Consider the following 20,209-nt stretch of genomic DNA (forward strand, 5'->3'; position numbering starts at 1 on the left):
CCGGCCTGAATTTTTTTTCCCAGTCCGCCCCTCGTGGAAATTAATGGCGCAGACATGCAGTTTCATTTACTACATATAGGCCTACTGAAGCTCACAGTGTTTTCGGCCTCTGCCGCCTCACTATATGAGTACATGAACACATAAACATAATCTCTAGAACTGCTCTGAGTCACTTAAATTAATCAAAAGTAATCAGTTACATTAATAAAGTACTTGAAAAAGTTACACTACTATTACATTTTAAATTGGGTAACTTGTAATCTGTAACCTATTACATTTCCAAAGTAACCTTCCCAACACTGACTGTAATCTGCAAAGTTCTTTGCCAAAATAAGCTTCAGTGTGGACCAGACTTTACTCCCAGTAGTCAAAAGTTTGGCTAGGTGAGAAATTCTCTTTCTGTTTTTTTTTCTCCATCAGGGGTCAGCTGCACCAGCAGTGCTGTGAGGAGTGGACTTTGGTCAGTGAGGAGACTCAAGCCAAGATGGCCCGCATGGCAGCGGCTGCAGCATGGGGATTGGGTGAGGCGAGAAAAAAAAGACAGCATTTCGGGGCAGAAAAAAAGCATTGTTTTTGATTATTCCAACATTAGGTTAAAGTTCAAGAATTTAGGAATTCTGTAACTTATATCTGTAACTAAAGTCTACCTGACAACATCAATCTGCAATTTTCCTTAGTTTTATTCCCACTTATTACTGAAAAGACAAAACACTGTAATCACATCAACACAGTGATACATAATTAACATTCCTCTTCTATTGATAGTTTTCACGTGACGGCACACACTCATAGGAATGCCCACCTGGAGAGCAAAACGAAGCTTTGCTCCACTGACCGCCAGTTATTTTTACGCAGTTTGCATCAAGTAGTAATGTAGTAAAACGCAGATATTAAAAGGTGAAATTCAGTAAACACCTTATTGATGATGTATATTTTGTACAGGCAAGCATATGAACCCAGAATATAAACACAATGTGCAAAGTTTCACGTTAAATGGTTTCCCATAGAAAACCATTATAAGGAAAACACTGAACCATTAAGCGGATTGCATTCTTTTTCCGGCCTCATCTGCTTGCCTATGTAAACTATGCATCATTAATATAGTGATTACTGAATTTGATCTTTTAATATTACTGTTTTAAATATATTAAGGCACTTTAAGTGTTTTTACAACGTTTGTCGCATTGTTTAATGATTGAAATATTGCCGCGGGTGCTTGCAAATGGCCAAAACTTGCATTTTGCTCACATACCTTTGTTTTATTCTTTTGAGAGGTGATCTAAATATTTGCGGCTGTGAAACAGATGTCAAATTGATAGGCTTGTGCTGCAGTTCTGTGGATGTTTTGCCCTCCAGGTCTTCGAGCCGGTCACGGGACTGAAAGCTATCAATAGGACAGGGATGCAAACTACTCACCATTTGGGTGAAGTTCACTGTCATGAATTTTTAGCAAAAATGGATACTTGCGTGAGCCATGCTATTCCCAAGAGTTTTTGTTTGAGACAGGATGGTGGTTTGCTGTGCAAACGCACAGAACATTCTTGATGTCAGTCGGCAACAGCAGCCAAGCACGTCTGACAAAAAGTGTTGCGAGTTTTGATGCATATATGTAATACACATACTGTATACAGCAACAATATACATTGCAACATTAAGCTAGATGTTACATAAAGCAAAAAAACAAGCCGGCTTCCTAATGTAAATGCTTTAAAGACCATTCAAATCAGAATGTTAACGTTATTATAAAAATATTATAAAATCATGTGATGTTCATGTTTCATATTTCATGTATACATGACATAAATAAGCCTCAGTAGAAATTTTTGAAATTTTTGTTTCATGATGGTAATTCATGCAATATTTAAATTCAAAAACCTGCTGTAGGAGTCTCTGTCTCTCCTTACCCTGCAAAGAAAACCTGCTTATAAGCTGCAAAGTTCCGAAACGTCTCTAAAACCAGCCAACAGACCTGTAACAACAAAAGCATGCATTTCATAACCCGTATTTCAGGGAAGTGAATTCATACGAAATACTTAAAATGAACAGAAAGTATTCATTCCCCCGTGCATTTTCATGTACTTTTAAGAGCAGTAAGATTCTATTGTGACTTTTGACCTTAGACCAAACAATGAGGAGTTCATATACAATTGTTATTCGTCAGTCAAGCAGTATCAGTTTATAAATTAGCATTTACAGATATTCTGTTTACAGTCCATCAGATATGCTGCGATTTAATGTTGCACTTAATGTGAGATAGATATTGCAAACAGATATTTAATTTATTATTTTGTTGAAGATATAAGATTTGTATGTATAATATAATTTGCATCTTTGTGCGTTTGTCAGGCCACTGGGACAGTATGGAAGAGTATACCTGCATGATCCCGCGAGACACCCATGATGGAGCCTTTTACAGGGCAGTGCTTGCTCTACATCAGGATCTCTTCTCATTGGCTCAACAGGTACTACCTAATAAACAACTAATGAGAGTTATTAAATGAACAGTATATAAACTGCGTCTAACCTCACTTGTCATCCTCTAAAAATTGAAAAAAAACCTTTACATGGAAGAAACAACCAGGAGGGAGATGTTTAAGGAAAAAAATTGTTCAGTCAAAGATGATGAGTGCAGCAGTTGCCGTGGTGCATTGTCTCACAGGCGTTATGTAATATTGGTCAAAGGCTAGCCTCAGTCTGCACGTCAAATAACTTGGCTGACATACGGTCCCTGCGGTGATGCAGTGTTCCTTTTTCCAAAACAAGCGTGACTGTGTGTGTGTGAGAGAGAGAGTGAGATGAGCTCATACACATGGAGAACATCACAGACACACCCATGTACTCTCTGTGTTCGTCATTATTATCCTGTCCATCCCAACTGTTCCATTACTCCAGAGGACATTGTCGCTAAGGTTACTTCAGGTAAACAACAGTCACAGCATCACTCCAGTTTAAAGCTGGAAAGGGAAGTAGCCATTGACAGAATGAAATCAAGCTGTGCTTCTGGTCAGAGAATTTTGGTAATTTTGGTTACCAAGGAAGCTCGTCACATTGATCCCTAAATCGCTATTTGCATCGAAAATTGCATTTCTTATTTTATGTTTTCTGAGGTGAACTTAAAAGTTAGTAGGATTTTTACACAAACTGTCATCATTTATAAATAAAATGTCATTTTCTTATACGGACTCTAGACTTAAACTCTCTAATTAAAAGCGGGTTTCATTGTAAACGCCCACTGCTATGATTAAGTAACATATTTCCATATGAAATAAATATTACATGTGGAACTCTTTTGAAAACGTTTTCTTTGTATTTACTATAGCAGCGGCTAGGATTAATTAATTAACTGTGAAGTGTTGATTGTAGCATTATAATCACAACTTAAATAACACTGAAAGGAACAGCGTGACCATTTAGTCACTAGCCTAATTTACTGACGCATAAACAGCAATAAACAATTTAGTGACACAACATCTGGCTGTACATGAGTGCTAATTCCGGTATATCAAAAATCACTGATCACAGTTTAGATATAAGAATTAGCACAGTTACTATGTTTTGGCGTTAATGTCGAGGTCCATAGGTGCTTAAAGGGGTCATATGATGTTGCTAAAAAGAACATTATTTTGTGCTGTGATGATGCCCTGTCAGGCCGGAGCGATTATTCAGAAACATGAAAACCCATTATAAACGAGGCATTCGTTGCATCCAGTGGGGACATAATTATGGATTACAAATCTTCCCACATAGTGATGTAGATATGTGGGGGCGTGTTAGAACGAGCCGTTTAACTTTTATAAAGAGTATCTCTTTGGATTTGAGACTTTAGTCTTTGCAACTTTACAGATCTTCTTTATGCACCAAGAGCTTGTAACACTTCAAAGAGTAAGGAAAAATTTAAATTGCGTCATATGACCCCTTTAAGATTTGATCCTGGGGGATCCTGTCACACTTTTAAACAAATTTGAGCGTTTCTATAATAAACGTACAAATTCACACTCCATGTTCTATAATTCAAGTGATTTTACTTGCACCAAGTGCATGAGGTTGTCAAGGCAAGCAGCTGCATTGCATGCAATATACTTACAGGGGCTGTGCTGCCTGTCTTTTTGTTGCCTCTGGCTTAGCAATAAACACAAGGAAAATAATGTGCAAAAATAATGCTTTTATTTAGCAAATTACGGAGTGAATCAGTCACCCACTGCCTTAAAACAGACATTTCTTAGGCATGGTTCAAGTTAAATACACAATGGCAGGCACGCAAACACTTTATATTTAGTTAATCTTGCTGAATTAACACGTTTAGGTTTATGTTTGGTTCTGTGTAAATTAACTTGTGAATGTAAATGGTCATCCTCCTGTCACTACAATGGGTGCATCCTGCAGAACATGGAAATTATCTTTTATTTTTTTATCCTGTTGTTTGTCATACTTGTTTTGTTTTGTTTTTTGCTGTTGTTTGCTGTAAGGTCCTTTGAATTAACTGAAATAATTTGAAATGACTGCAATGTGGTCAACGGACCTGGGACATTTTATAGATGTCTGTTTACTGAAAAATAATTGCAACCAGAATCAAACATTCAGCAACACTATAACCTGTGTTCATGTGATTTCAGTGCATTGACAAAGCCAGAGATCTACTGGATGCTGAGCTCACCGCCATGGCTGGAGAGAGTTACAGTAGAGCATATGGGGTAAGAGCATATACCTCAGTTTCAATATAGAAGATAATAATAATTTGACACAAGTAACTTATATTTTTATTGTTCATCGAGTAATTGCTGGTTCAGCATGTGAGGTAAAGACGAGACCATTTCAGGAGAGACTGTTACATAATAAACCCAAACCCATGTCTCTGTGTTACATTATTCCAGCCTGAATAAGGTGCTAATAAACACATACACACACATCCTCTCACATTGGGCGAGATAATGAAACTTAATGGATCTAGACTTTGTTTTGTTTTTTCTTACCTCGGTTGCACTGCGTTTTATTTAACATGATTAAAATGTTTAAAGAGTGCAAACAAAAGAAGTCTTGGCTTTTGTTAATATAGTTAAGATACCGTCTTTTTCATTCTCTGTATCTTTCCCTCTCTCTCTCTCACAGGCCATGGTGTCTTGTCAGATGCTGTCTGAGTTAGAGGAGGTGATCCAGTATAAACTGGTTCCTGAGAGGAGGGACATCATAAGGGACACGTGGTGGGAGAGGCTGCAGGTACTTGCCAAGTTAAAGGAGTATTCAGGGTTCTATATGTATATCTCTAAAATCTAAGTTAAAATATGATTTATTACGAAATCATTTTGCACATATACATTTTTAATTGCGTCACTACATGTTGTCATATAAACAGTGAGTCAGTAGCAATACATTAATTTTAAGTTTCACAAAGAAAGGATTCATCAGACTGATCCAAACCAATAACTTCCATCTGTTGCTGTTGTGTTCCTTCATCAGTAATCCTGTAATGCTGTAATGTCAGTAATGCTGACGTTATATGTGAAAACATTTTGTGGTTGGCTTGACATCAGCTCAGCAGGGAGCCTTGATGTAGTGTGTCGGCTTGCGTTTATTTTATATGCTCAGCTAGTGCCTCTGGGGAAAAACAAACATTTAACAGTGAGAACTAATGCTGCCAACCTGCAGACTTTTCCGTTCATAAAGGAAGGAGTGCAGAACTGATATATTGTTGACAAGGAAATATTAGTCAGCAGTTAATTGGTCAGCTTCAGTCCAGGAGATTATCAGACTCAGAATATTGTGATTTGTTTTATTAGAGGGGGTTAATGTACGGTCAGCTTTTCATCCGCTTTTCATTTTTTATCCACTTTCAAGGTTATTCATCCCTGTTATGTGTAGAAGCAGCTTATTCTGGCCAAGGACTGCCCACTTTATAATCTTAACACTAGCTCATAGTTTTGCTAAAAGTCAGTAGTCTGGCTATGCAATGGTAATAGCTATAGATGCCTAAGTAAGTCTTCATCTTTCTGTCGACACGTTTTCTCAAATTAATGGCCACCATTCTTTGGAGCCGTCATCTGCTCAGTTTCTTGTCATTTATGTCAAAAATCTTCATAGAGTCTGATGTAACCAACCAGAGCTTCAGCATAGTCAGTGCTGGGTAGATTACTTGCAAATTGTAGTCTGTTACTGATTTTTAGAAAATTAAATTAGAGCCATTGTGTGCATATGTAATCATGTAATCCATAAAATAACTGTTATCTGATTATGAGAGTGATATGTGATTACAAGTATTTAATTTTTAGAGTCTGATTGCATGAAATCTGCATTATATGTAATCAGTTACCACCCAGAACTGAGCATAGTTTACAAAAGTAAATGCTGAAAATGTGACTGTTTTTCTTCAGGGTTGTCAGCGTATTGTGGAGGACTGGCAGAGGATCTTGATGGTGCGCTCCCTGGTCATTAGTCCACATGAGGACATGAGGACGTGGTTGAAGTACGCTAGCCTCTGTGGAAAAAGTGGAAGACTAGTAAGAACAACACTGTTACCTTCAATTGCAAGCTTAACACTGAGCTCATTATTTAACACAAAATATGATTGACTGTGACTACATCATTTCACAAAAGGAAAAACTCTTGTGGAAGTTTTAAATATCTTCCAGAATGCGGCACAATGTTTAGAACATAGAAACATCCGTAAACAAGTAAAAAATAAAGCAATTATCCCCTAGAAGCCTTGGTTTAAAGTTATTTAGATTTGCTAAGGGGCCTTGTTAGGCACGATGTGGAGCTGAATAGAGTTATGTTACAGTATATAAAATAAACACAATAAGGGGGCATGAACTGAGAAATCAAAATCCCGTGCTCGTTTGACATGTAAGAGGTCATTGTACTATAAAAGCAGTGTAAGTTTCAGAACTCAAAAAACAGCTTTTATTGAAACCAAGTTACCAAAACAACACTTTTTTTATGTCCTCCTCTTTATTATGTAATAGAAATTAATACATCAGTGTAAAACTGCCTACACAGATCAACACCTGCTTCTCTATCATCACCTCTTCGACCCAAGCACTGCTGTGTTATGGATAGACTGGGATAATTTGACTAAAAATAGCATTACCTTCCAAAGGATCCTAATGTTAGGAAAATGGCTGTTTATTTTCAGCTATGTGAAAGCACACAGTCAGACATTCTTTGTCGCTAGTTTGTTTGTTGCTGTTTATGTGTCAATGAATAAAGCCAGTGACTAAACAATGAACTTCACATTGTTCCTCTTAGGAACGTCGCATTAAAATCACCTGTTACTTTGTGTTGCTTAAATCTGATAGCATTATACTATTGTAACTTTTATAAAAACATAAGTTTTACATTAATGAGGTTTATAGAGTTTTTTAAAACATGACTCAGGCAATCAAATATAAATATTTGGAATTATATATTGCTAAAAAAAATCCTTCGAAGGGCCATCATTAAGGAAAAAAGCTTTTTTGTCTGAATAATGGTGAAGTTATTGAATCTACCAGCAGGGGGATAACCTTATCATGGTTAACCACTAAACCCTGACCTTTTGCCTCACATGCATGCGACCTCATGAGTCTTGACTTAATGACCTATGTCCTGTAGTAGTGATCATAGGAGCAGGAAGTCACTGGGAGAAAGCGATGGATTAAGGGATGAAACACAGATAATGAAAGCACTGTTCTTGTGGACAAAAAGCCCTTGGTGGGGTCAAGCTTATATTACTGCCTCAATGGATACTGAGTGATGTGTTTATTTACAAAGTGCTTGGTTTCTAACAGATGCCTCTTTGTGACCCAAAGAACTTCAGGTCTTGGGGTCAAGCATTGAAGATTAATGTTCTGCCTGTGATCTCCAAACTAGAAGCTTTATTTTGGTGAATCATATGTGACCATTAAATATTTGTGTTAAATTATAAGTACACTTTTTTTTTTTTTTTTTTTACTGATTCTCTTATTGATGTCTTAATTATTCATGAATGTGTAGTAAATCTTCCAATTCTATCGAAAATGTTTACAATCTTTGGAGGCCATTTTCTCAGAAACAAGTTTTTATGACAGCTGCCAATTCATGTAATTTAATGACTTTTGGTTTACAGATGTTTGCCGTTTTATTTATATTTTGACATTTTGGAGACATAATAATTTAAAACAACAATTATATATTAGTGCTATATATATATATATATATTAGTGCTGTCAATCGATAAAAAAAATTTAACTTATTAATCGCACATTTTTTTCTCAAATTAATCTCACCTAACATTAAAGTTTTTAAATATACTTTTATATTGAAATAATTTCATATGCAATATTCAAATTAAGGTTCAAACAACATGAAGACAGTATATTTTTTATATTTGATTAGTGGCATCTTTTTTATGACCAATACTGGTGTCAAAAAATTTTCCATTGATTATAGTCATTCAACATTACAGTATAAATGAGAGCTATCATTTTTTACATTTATTAGACTTTAAAAATAACAACTTTTAATTTAACTTAAAACGATCTTCACATAAACCTATTACAATAAATGTCATGTTTAGCTACCTGCAGTGTTGGGCAAGTTACTCTGAAAATGTAATCAAATTACTGATTACTGATTACTCCTTTTAAAAGTAATCACGTTACTGTTCTGATTACTTTATTTCAAAAGTAATTAGTAATTAGTTACATTACTAGTTACGTTACTTTTTTCTCCATGAAATTTATGAAATCCCAGCATACACGCTCCCGATAAATATTTGTTATTAAAGCATCAACATTCACAGAACACTGTTATTTTTACTAAAACAAGCGGCTGCTGCGTGCATGGTTTGTAATGGCAGAATGCCAGCAAAGAGCGCTGCATTTATAATCTCTAAAAGACATCTCAGTTCATCGCAATCTCACAAATCTCTGTTATAACACAATAAATATATGCATAATGAATCGTTCATAATGTCTACAATTCGTGTGTTATAATGAGAGCTTCGTGAGCACGCAGATTTCAGCACTGCATTGCTCAACGCTGCAAACACGCGTTCTAGCCTAAATAGAAACTCTGCATACGCTTGCACCTGTTAATCGTTTATATTTTATATTAGTTCATGCTGCTTTTGTGCAATAGATGAATAACAATTTATTTGTTTTAGATATTTTATGTTTAGATAGAAAATATCTAAACATACATTTTTTATTTTAATTTTTTTTTCTATTTTGCGGGAGTCCCGTGAATCATTTTATTCTGCCGCATCCCGCACACACACGAGTGTCTACCCGCTCGCAGGCGCAGGTCTCTAATTTACTGGCACTTGACTCGACAGTGCGTGTACTACATCCTTTTTACAATCTCTAGATTATAAAACACTGCATTCTGTCAGCAATGTAACGTGGCAGTAACGTATAGAGACTTTGGCTTCTAACTATACTCTAATTACTATTTTGAAAATTATAACGTGTTAAATTACTCCGTTACTAAAAAAGTTATCAAATTACAGTAACGCGTTACTAAGTAATGCGTTACTGCCCAACACTGGCTACCTGTGCCCTCCAGCAAGTAGGAAATATACAGAAATGTAATAAAGTTATCAAACACTAAATTCTAAATTAAATAGTTGAATTCTTAAAGCTACAAAAGTTATTGATTTCCTATTCTTTCTTTTGTTCTTTGATTAACAGACATCACAGCAGCTGGGTTATTATGTTTTTGCTATTTCTTTAAGAGCTGCCGCTGCTAAACGTGATGCGGATCTGACACGCATCGTATTTTCTCACAACCTTTTATATATAATTGTGCTTTAATATGAAATGATATACATGTTACAAGTACAGTATAACGGCAGACAGGAGAGAAAAAATTTTCCCTCTAGTTTTTACTGACATATGGCCTGGCAACATCTCATCTGACGTGATGAGTTCACTGATGCTTTGCTGAAGCTCCTCATCACCTGTACCGTTTTCCGCGCTCGTATATATATTTATTTCCGCGCTATATATTTATATTTATGTCCTCATTTGTAAGCTAAAGCAAATCGTCTGCTAAATGACTAAATAGAAAATAATGTGTTTTTTTTACTTTAAACCGCATAAACACATTTCATTACACCAAATACACAAAATAATGTTCTTTTTAGCAGCATCATATGACCCCTTTAATTTGAAAATCATACTATTTAATAATCGCACTAAGCTATATCCTGATTCCAGTTTTATTTTGATTAATTCTACAGCCCCCTATACACACACACACACACACATATATATACAGTATATATATATTGTAATATTTTTATTACAATTACAATTTTAATTACATGCTTTTCATCAACCCCCTGCTGTTCCCACACAAACCTGTTTTATAAAGATTCTAAACATAAGATCAAACTTAACAAGACTAAGCCTGATTAACTAGCATAGTTTGGTAAATGGCAGTAACACATTCTTGCAATCCTGATAAACTATGATCCTAACTGAGATTCTTTGTGTATTCCGCAGGCGCTAGCCCATAAGACCCTCGTTCTCCTGCTGGGAGTGGATCCTTCCAAACAGCTCGACCATCCCCTGCCCACCGCCCACCCTCATGTCACCTACGCTTATATGAAGTACATGTGGAAGAGCACTCGCAAGGTAAACACTCACACACTCACTTTAAATGCTCTTGAAAACAAGCGATTCCCTTCACAGTGCCCCTGGGAAATATTTCCAATCATGTACAGTCAAGTACAGATTCTTTCTGCTTGAATGTGCAAAAACGTTAGGGGTCTGTAGTATCTGAAGGAAGCCATCCATTAGCATTCCCATTCATCTTAATAGCAGTTGCTTATCTGGTGCATACAGTCCTGGAAATATATGACTTGCATGCTCCAGTCATGGCTCATGGGCACTCAGTTCTACAGACGGGTTGTTTTGAGCGAATCACCAGAGCCATAAATGGCATTGACTAATCACATTAGAGTCACAGGAAAATTACATCATGACAACACCGTTTTGCTTTTTTTTATAATATTTAGAGTTTACATTTGCTTGCAAAGAATTTAATTTGTGTCAGAATTAGGATTGCAGGCCCCTCGTTGCATTGTGTGTACTGACCACCAGAGCCTCTGGGCTGTTGGCGCACATGGCACAAGTAGACGCATAGAGCCTGTAAGTGACCCCTAGGGCCCCAGGGCCTTTTATTGTAAAAAACAAACACTTACACAATGTCCATCAAATGAGATGAAGCAGCTCAATTTAGCACTTTTTGGAATGCTGTGTTAATATTCTTGAGATTATGCAAGACGTCAAATACTTGTTTCCTGTTACATAAGGCAATATGTGATAGCGGTTAAGACAAAATCAAGTGAGATTGTGGCTTCCATTTAGTTTGTCAAACGGCTTAATTTTACATGACTGTAATAGGTTTTGGGAAATTCCTCCCCTGCCAACAACATTCCATGTGCCACTAGTAGCCTTTCATATAAGACCAATGAAAGCACTCCTCCATGAGAGGAAGACAGACTCCTTCAAAAAAAATCCTCGCTTAAAAACATCCTTGTTTTTTTTAACAGAAAAAAATCTACTGTCTGTGATGATGTAACAAGACTGGTGGAAAGGTTGTTTGGCTTTACATTTCCAGCTTTCCAGTCTTACCTCTTTTTACTCTGCACTGTGAAGAGCGGTCACCTTTTGCTTTAGAGTATTGGCAAATGGACATGGTACAATATTTTGAGATTTTATGTCCAACTCCCATATAAATAAACTAAACTTAAATAACTCCACATAAACGTTACAAACGTAAGTAATAACAGGAGGCCAATGTCTCTCTCTTGTTAACTTAAGCTTGAAATTGCATTATTTACTTGTTGGGGTCCAGTTTAGCAAGATTTTTAAGGATCCTAAAGTGATTTCCCAGTTAGAAAGGGATTTTGTGCCACAATAATTGGCAATATGATAGTATGGGGTTTTATTTTTATTTATTTTTTTTACATTTAATGTGTAGATTTATGACTCTGCATTACTATTAGATAATGTCAGTATATTTAAATTGTTTTTCTATCCACATTTTAAACATATTTATTTTAAGTAAATTTCATGATAAGGCCTGTCACACTACAGGAAATGTTTAAAGAACTTAAACACAACTTGTGTAGGCAAGTTTGTTTTATGCAAAAAATGTGTTTTTAGCCAAATAATGAAATTTTGAGAGAAAAAAAGAGCCTTTAAAGGGATACTTCGCACAAAAAAATGAAAGTTCTGTCATGTATGTACCCTCAAGTTGTTCCAAATCTTTGAGTTTATTTCTTCTGTTGAACATAAAAGAAGATATTTTGAAGAATGTGGGTAACCAAACAGTAGCTTTCCCCATTGATTTACATAGCATGAAAAAAATTATAATATAAAAAGTCAATGGGGGCCAGAACCTGTTTATAGTTTATGCACACATTTTCTTAAAAAATGTATCCGATTCAGTTGAGCGCATGATTTTTTTATGCACATTTTTAGAATTAAGGCGTATCTTGGCATTTCCATTCAGTCTTTTTTTATGCAATATCCCAGAATATACGAAAAATAGGTGGATGGAAACATAGCTAATGATGACAGAATTTTCATTTTTGGGTGAACTATCCCTTTAAGGACAGTATAATTACGTCACATCAGCGTCCCATAGTACAGCTTGTTACTGGAGTGTTATTTCTGCGAGAGATTACGTAAGTACTGGCTAAGTACCAGGCACTGAGAATCATAGACCAAACCAGAGAGCCAGTCCCAATCCACAGCACAGTGTTGTGTTAAAATTATGGGCATACACGCATGGACCCGTCAGCCTCACTCGGAAATTCCTGTGAAGAGATAAGAAAACAAAACATAAAATTACTAAAACAGATTGAATTTTAAATTGCAAATTGCCACATTAATAGAAATCACAAAACAAAATTGACTGTGTTGTCTGTTGGATGACGTGCTCTAAATGTTGGTACTGAATTGGTGTTACTGAAGGAAAATATCAGTTTAATGGAGTCTCTAGGAAATTGGGTGTTATGGTAATGCTCATGACTGGCAACTGGCAGGAGTCATCACCATTGTTCCAGGGAAGTGGTCTGTATAGTAAAGATACTGTCTAAAGATAACTGGAAAATTGAGTGTTTACTATTGTCCTCTTGCATTATCAACACACTCTTTTCCTGTTTAATACTATATGCTAATACTAAATGCTTTGGCACAATCTGTATTGTATAAAGCGCTATATAAATAAAGGTGACTTAACTTGACTGTGTATAAAAATGTCTTCTACAAGTTAGTAATGATTACTTGCATGATATATTTTGGCATCTGTTCTATTTCCATCTCTCTCAGATCGATGCATTCCAGCATATGCAGCACTTTGTGCAGGGGATGCAACAGCAAGCACAACATGCCATTGCAGCTGAAGACCAGCAGCACAAACTGGAGCTACACAAGCTAATGGCTCGGTCAGTAACCATATGCCCACACTTTTTGTTGATTATACTATGCATAAAACCATATTGAATTGGTACATTACCCTATCGAAGTGACACAAGCTAGCGTTGTTCACAACCCCATGCACACGCGAACATGCTAATGTTATAAACTGCACCAACAGAAGCACCAAATTAAATACTAATTCTGTGAACCAGCACAAAAAGCATGATTTTTTTCTCGAACCATGTAAGCGCAAACCCAACCACACAGATGATTCTAAAGATTTCATCTGTCATGTCAGTCACAGTACTGATTGACTGCACAAACAAATACTAACCCCCTAATCCTTACCTTCACCCTGACCTTAAGCATTTGTAGCACATTCTGATAGATAGCATTACTGTTTGTTACAGTCTGATCTATTCAAAAATCCAAGATAATTTTTTTCTGAACTCTGAGATGAACCCATTACATTTTTTTTGACAGATAACTGCATGAATTAGTTAACCAATGAAATCAGCTCTGTGGGGGGTGGGGGGTGCACCTGACTGGATTGGGTGGGGGGAGGCTTTAGTGTAAAGCTAACTTTAGTGTTTAGCTAACTGAGTGACCAGTCTTTTGGGTACTCAGTTGTCCCTGAGAGATATCTACAGACACACTAACCATTCCACTTTTTGAAATGTTGCTTTCAATCTACAGATTTAGGACTCACTGCTCGGACATTAATCAGACCTGTTTCAGCCCCGCCCCTCCTGTACAGAAGTTATCTCTGCCTAACATGATCATTGCACTAAATACATTTAATCATTTAATCATAAACGTTCTTATGCAAACCGACTTACAAATGTGGACTATAAAAGCAATCAAACCAACAAAAGAGCAACAATATATAAGTGTTGTCTATGTTAGACTATGTCCCATAGTCTAACATGTAACAAGTTGTTGGTGTTTTTTTTTTTTTTTTAATAAGAAGGGTTAGAGGGTCAATATTTCAGCTGAATAGTGCAAAACAACTCATTTAGTAATGGTATGTTTACAAAGCATGAAAGAATAATGAATGATGAATTCAAAAGTTCTGGCTGTGTTTCAAAACCTACCTTGCTGTCTATGTCCTAACATGAATTGCAATGTTGTAAGTGATTTGAAACACTCTACTCAAACAGAAACATTTGCAAGTTTGATGTCAGCACCTAAGCTCTAGTAAACACAAAAATTTGTTGCAAACTAAAATATCAGAAATGATAAATTCTTTCATTATTTTAATTAATTAATTTATTTATTTATTTAAATATCATTTTATTTGTATTTTTTGCTATATATAAATATATATATATATATATATATATATAATTTAAATGAAACTGTTGTAACCCTGCTTAGCTTCAGTGGGCGACCAGTCTTGGGCTGCAGGGTGAGACGGCTGCTGGCTTGAAGACTGAAGACGTCTAAACTACAGCAGTGGTTCTTAATCCTGGTCATGGGGACCCGCACTCTGCACATTTTGCATGTCTCCCTTAATTAACACACCTGATTCAAATCATCAGCTTCATGAACTGAACTGAGTTAATGTTGAGTTCACACTGCACGATTTTCAAAATCGTCGGATCACCGTTGTTTTCACACTGCACGACTCTCTGGGGTAGCATTCAGTTGCTGCTGTGTTCACATTGCACGGTGGATTGGCGACAGGAGGTTACACACTGCATGACTTTACAATAGGAAGAATCGCCGACAACTCTGTCTGGTCCGCAAACTATAGCCAAACGCACACGAGAAGTGATAAGGAAATAACGCAAACCCAACTTTTTCACGTACATCGGCGATACATCTGCGATTTTCTTTTGGATCGTGTCTTTGATAATTCACACTGCGTGATTGTCACTTGCGTGAACGAGCACCGATTTGCCTCCGATTTCCGGGCATTTGTCAGCGATTTCGCAAAACCTACCGTGAAGATCGGGGTTAAAATCGTGCAGTGTGAACTCGACGTAATGGAGACCTACAAAATGTGCAGAGTGGGTGGTGACCACTATCAGGTTTAAGAACGACTGATTGGAACCAACACCAACTGGCAACAGGAACTGTCATGTTTTACACTGTGATGCACTCCACCTGAGCCAAAATGCGAAGGCCCAATCAGTGCTGCCTTCAGCTCTAATTGTTACAATTTTTCTTATTTAAAAACATGTTTGCTGGTTATCTTGTTCCATTTATTGTGGAATGTTTTATTATCATTACTGTATTGCATGTTAAAATTCTTTTAGAATTATTTTTTCAGTAGTCAGATGGCATAAATCAGATTTTGCTTCTCCATGAGCTCTATGGCCCAATGTATCTAAAGCATATGCAACTGCTTGGCCACGTGTTTTATGATGTTCTTTAGCATTATCTTTGACAGCGTGATGTTAACTCATTTGTGCATGTAACGTTCTCTTCCAAGGTTTTACGGTTTCCTCCCTCTTATTGGCCAGTTTCCATTTAGTCTCCCTCTCTGACTCTTCCAGACCCAGTTGTTTTCTGAGGCCAGAGATTGTTCCACCTAAATTATTATTCAGGACATTTACTGGAACATGGACAACGAAGACAAAGGGGATTTGTTTAACTGATCCATGAGATCATTGAAATGGAATTAGAAAATCTTGGAGATTGCAAAAAGCAATGAGTTTTTGATGTACTGGATGGACTGATGTATTGACTTTATGCATTTTCACACAACGCTGTGGCTCTTGTCTTGGAGTTTCTTTCAGATAAATTCTTAAAAGCAGCTCTAAGAATTTTTTGCAAACACATTTTGGCACAAGATATTTTCCAGTATGTATGGCTGAGCTGTATCTCTTTATGCTTTCTGGTCCCAAGTAAAGTAAAGAGCACTGGGCTACACTTCTTGCACCCATACCAATGATAAAAAGAAAGTATGCTTGTCGAGTATGCGTTTTCTTATTAGTGATGCATTACTGCTCATCTCATTGATGAAGTGTCTCAGAACACCACTGGTTTTCTAATGAACACCAAGTATGAGAAATCACTGCTCTGAATGCAGATTTTGAAAGTTTTATTTCTCTGTAATGTTCTCTGAATAAGTTACTGAATGCCAAATTGTCATTGGTTCTTGCATTTGTTGTTACTATTATAGATGCAAACGGCAGCTAGAAGGAAGCTTCACACAATTTGTACAGTATGAATAGCTTTTATTTATTTATTTATTAGAACCTGACAAATATGGTTACAATGAACTGTTTTTGTTTCAGAAAGAAAAAAAAACGAATTAAAAATAACAGCTGAAGGCGTATAGAGCATTGCAGTATACCAGTATAGAAATGATAAGAGCTTGGACGAGGAGCTGCACAGCTGTGATCTCATTCTGATCACAAATTTACAAGACTGGTTATAACTTTTTTAATTCAGTTATGAAAAGATAGATTGGTCTTATTTGTATTGGAAAAGTAAGACTGATTACCAATTGGTAACTGCTAGTTGGTCAAACTAGTTCTTAAGACACAATCTAAACATGGTTGTTAAGTTTATGCAACTGGCCCCTGGATGTTGTTTAAATTATGGTAGTGAAGCTAAATTGGTCATCAAACAATATGCCCAGGTCTTTTTGCTTGGTTTTAGACCCCAGTTGAACAGTGATGTTGTGGTGACAGTTTAACAGGGAGTACTGTTCTGTGTTACTTGGATAAAAAAAATTTCCGCATACATCAAGCAAACATTAAATTTCACTGCAGATTAGCAGGTCCAGATCTTTCCAGATTGATTTCCAGATGAAAAGGTTTTGTACATTTTTTTAATACTGGTGTTTATGGAACTTAGGTGACTACAGCGCACTGAAAACATACACATACACGTTATTTTAAATCAGAAGTACTCAAAGTCTCAAAGCACGGTGCAAGTCATTACAGCTCAGAACAACTAAATTGCTTAAATGATGATTGATTAGTTTTGTTATTTGAGGAAGCTTCCTGCCAGCATGAACATGGCCTATATAGCTATCAAATTATGTACAGTGAAAGCAGTGCCAGGTCAAACACCCTACCACCAAAACAAAACTCCCAATTTGTGATGTATATAATTAGTGCAGTCTAATGGACAAAAGCCACTGACCTTCAGTGAGTTTCTGTTCCTGCTTTGTTGGTTGTTTAGGCAAGACTATTTGTGTAGAGGTAACTGGAAACACAAGACATTTAAAAAAAAAATTTGTTTGTTGTGCAGGTGTTTTCTGAAGCTGGGGGAGTGGCAGCTCAGCCTTCAGGGTATCAATGAGAGTACCATACCTAAAGTGTTACAGTATTACAGTCACTCAACAGAGCATGATCGCAACTGGTACAAGGTACGTTAACCTCACAAACTTTAAATGTATGTGGATAAATCACATTAAACCTGTTAACAACATTATCCATATTGTCACCTTAAAATCTCTTTCTCATTGATCCTCATTAGATCTTGATGATATCATGGTGCATAAATGCTTCAAATGTTAAATAATACAATTTGAGGCCACACTGAAATACAGATCTCAGTTGCACTTTATTTTTAAGGTGTCCTTGTTGCAGTGTAATTATACATTTAAGTACCGAGTAATATTAATTAACTACATGTACTTACTATATGGTTAGTAATAATAGTAATAATATAATATATAATAATAGTAATAGAAAAAGAATAGAGAAAGCTAGTGTTAGAGGCCTTTTTTTAAAGAAAACAAGCAGTTAGAAAACGAATAGAGAGTGCAAGTGTTAGAGGGTCAAGTCAACAAATAGATAAAATAGAATTAGAATCGAGAGCGCTAGAGTTAGAGGGTCAAATAAAGATGGAAGAGATTATTTGCATGTAATTATGCATAATTTATTGTTATTATAATAGTAAGTACATGTAACGTGTAACAAGGACACCTTAAAGGGGTGCTGTTATGCTTTTTCCCTTTTTCAACTTTAGTTAGTCTGTAATGTTGCTGTTTGAGCATAAAAAATATCTGCAAAGTTACAAAGCTCAAAGTCCACTTCAAAAGGAGATATTTTATTTAACAGAAATCACTTTTCAAAAACTACAATGAATGACTCGTTTGGACTACAACGTATATTTTCCGGGATTTGTGATATCACAAATATCGACGAATGGGACGAGACCTGGTCGAGCTGCACTAGAGAAGGCAACGAGTGTTATCACTATGTCAGAGACACGCTAGCTTTCCCAAGGCAGACAAACTTAGAGTGGTTACAATCATCCGGGTTTAAATCGCGCTCAAATTGATTTGATTTTGATGCAATATTTACACTGGAGCTCGCTGGCGGCTATGGTAAGGGACATGACGTTTCCCGACCAGACACCGAGTGCTGCCAATCACAACACACACTGGCCCAGCTAACCAATCACAGCACATTTCGTATTTCATACTTCATTTGATACAGGAACTATTCGAGCCGTTCATGCCAGACTGGGGAGAGAGGTGTTGTAATAATGTAAAATATGTGAAAAATAATGTGTTTTTCGAACAACCTAGTATGAGAGCCTGTTCTAGTACACCCCCAAAACAAAATCAAGAATTTGTAAAAGAGCATAATAGGACCCCTTTAAAACAGTGGTTCTCAACCCGCGGCCCGCAAATTCAAATGCAGCCCACCGTGCTGAACACAATTTAAAAAATAACTTTCAGTTTTACAATTCATTTTAGTTTTACATTAATTTAAAAATGTACTAAACAAATATAAGCTATAATGTTTTTATGTAAAATTATTTTGTTTTTCATATATTATTGTGTTGTCCTGTACTCACGTAATTAACGTTACGCATTTAACGAACACTTACAAGCGCGCACTTTGGCAGAATTCAATTCAAGTAGTCATCAGCAGCCATTAGTTCGGTCAAACTGAGCATCAGAATGGACAAATTTGTTATTAGGGAGAAAAACTAAATGTGGAAAATGTCAGCGAAGGAACACATACAAACAAGATTAGTTGCAGTATCAGCAGTGAAGGAGGAGAGTGCTGGACTTTCGGTTTGCCCCGCCACTCACTTGAAGATGTTCAAGCAAAAGGAAACACCCATACTATGCAGCAATCATCCTTAATTGCAGACATGTGGGAAAACATCTCTGGAGAGCACCTCAGATTATTAAATTCGAAAGTGATTTTCATATTTGGATCAACATAGGCTACATTTGTGAACGCACATTTTCTGCAGTGTCACGCATCAAGTCATGCTTCGGTGCGCATCTTACAGACTGCAACTTACAATCGCAACTTCATTGTGCTGTTACTTATGGCGTTACTCCTTTCGAGACGAATTTCACAAAATTCGGTTAGCTCCCGACAGCATCAGGTGTTTTATTAATGGTGAGTAGAATTATTTATTTATTTATTTCAATGAATGTAATCGATTAGATATCATAATATTTAGGCTATAATAGAATTATAAATCTGGTTGGTTTGTATTGGTGACTTCCGTGCGCGTCTTACAGACTGCAACTTACAATCGCAACTTCCTCGTGCTTATTCCGTTCGAGCCGAATTTCACAAAATTGGTCAGCTCCCGACAGCATCAGGTGTTTTATTAATGGTGAGTAGAATTATTTATTTATTTATTTCAATGAATGTAATCGATTAGATATCAAAATATTTAGGCTATAATAATATAAATCTGGTTGGTTTGTATTGGTGACGTAATATGTACAGTGCCTTGCGAAAGTATTCATACATTCATTTTTTCACATTTTGTTATGTTGCTGCCTTATGTTAAACTGCTTTAAATTACTTATTTCCACATCAATCTACACTCCATACACCATACTGACAAAGCAAAAACAGAATTGTCACAACTTCGTAAATTTA

General features: G+C 36.3%; 1 protein-coding gene across 5 annotated transcripts in view; it reads left to right on the plus strand.

The window, feature by feature from the left end:
- Positions 1–20,209, plus strand: part of mtor (mechanistic target of rapamycin kinase) — a 134,329-nt gene that overhangs the window by 82,264 nt on the left and 31,856 nt on the right. For all 5 annotated transcript variants that reach the window (XM_016484357.1, XM_016484359.1, XM_016484362.1 and 2 more), the window contains 8 exons: positions 421–521; positions 2,347–2,462; positions 4,614–4,691; positions 5,107–5,214; positions 6,366–6,491; positions 10,458–10,589; positions 13,296–13,411; positions 17,595–17,712. In XM_016484357.1, coding sequence (XP_016339843.1) covers positions 421–521; positions 2,347–2,462; positions 4,614–4,691; positions 5,107–5,214; positions 6,366–6,491; positions 10,458–10,589; positions 13,296–13,411; positions 17,595–17,712 — 895 coding nt within the window. The remainder of the gene's footprint in view (positions 1–420; positions 522–2,346; positions 2,463–4,613; positions 4,692–5,106; positions 5,215–6,365; positions 6,492–10,457; positions 10,590–13,295; positions 13,412–17,594; positions 17,713–20,209) is intronic.

This window comes from Sinocyclocheilus anshuiensis, unplaced genomic scaffold, assembly GCF_001515605.1.
Source record: "Sinocyclocheilus anshuiensis isolate Anshui unplaced genomic scaffold, SAMN03320099.WGS_v1.1 scaffold1203, whole genome shotgun sequence".
Classification (NCBI taxonomy): Eukaryota; Metazoa; Chordata; class Actinopteri; order Cypriniformes; family Cyprinidae; genus Sinocyclocheilus; species Sinocyclocheilus anshuiensis.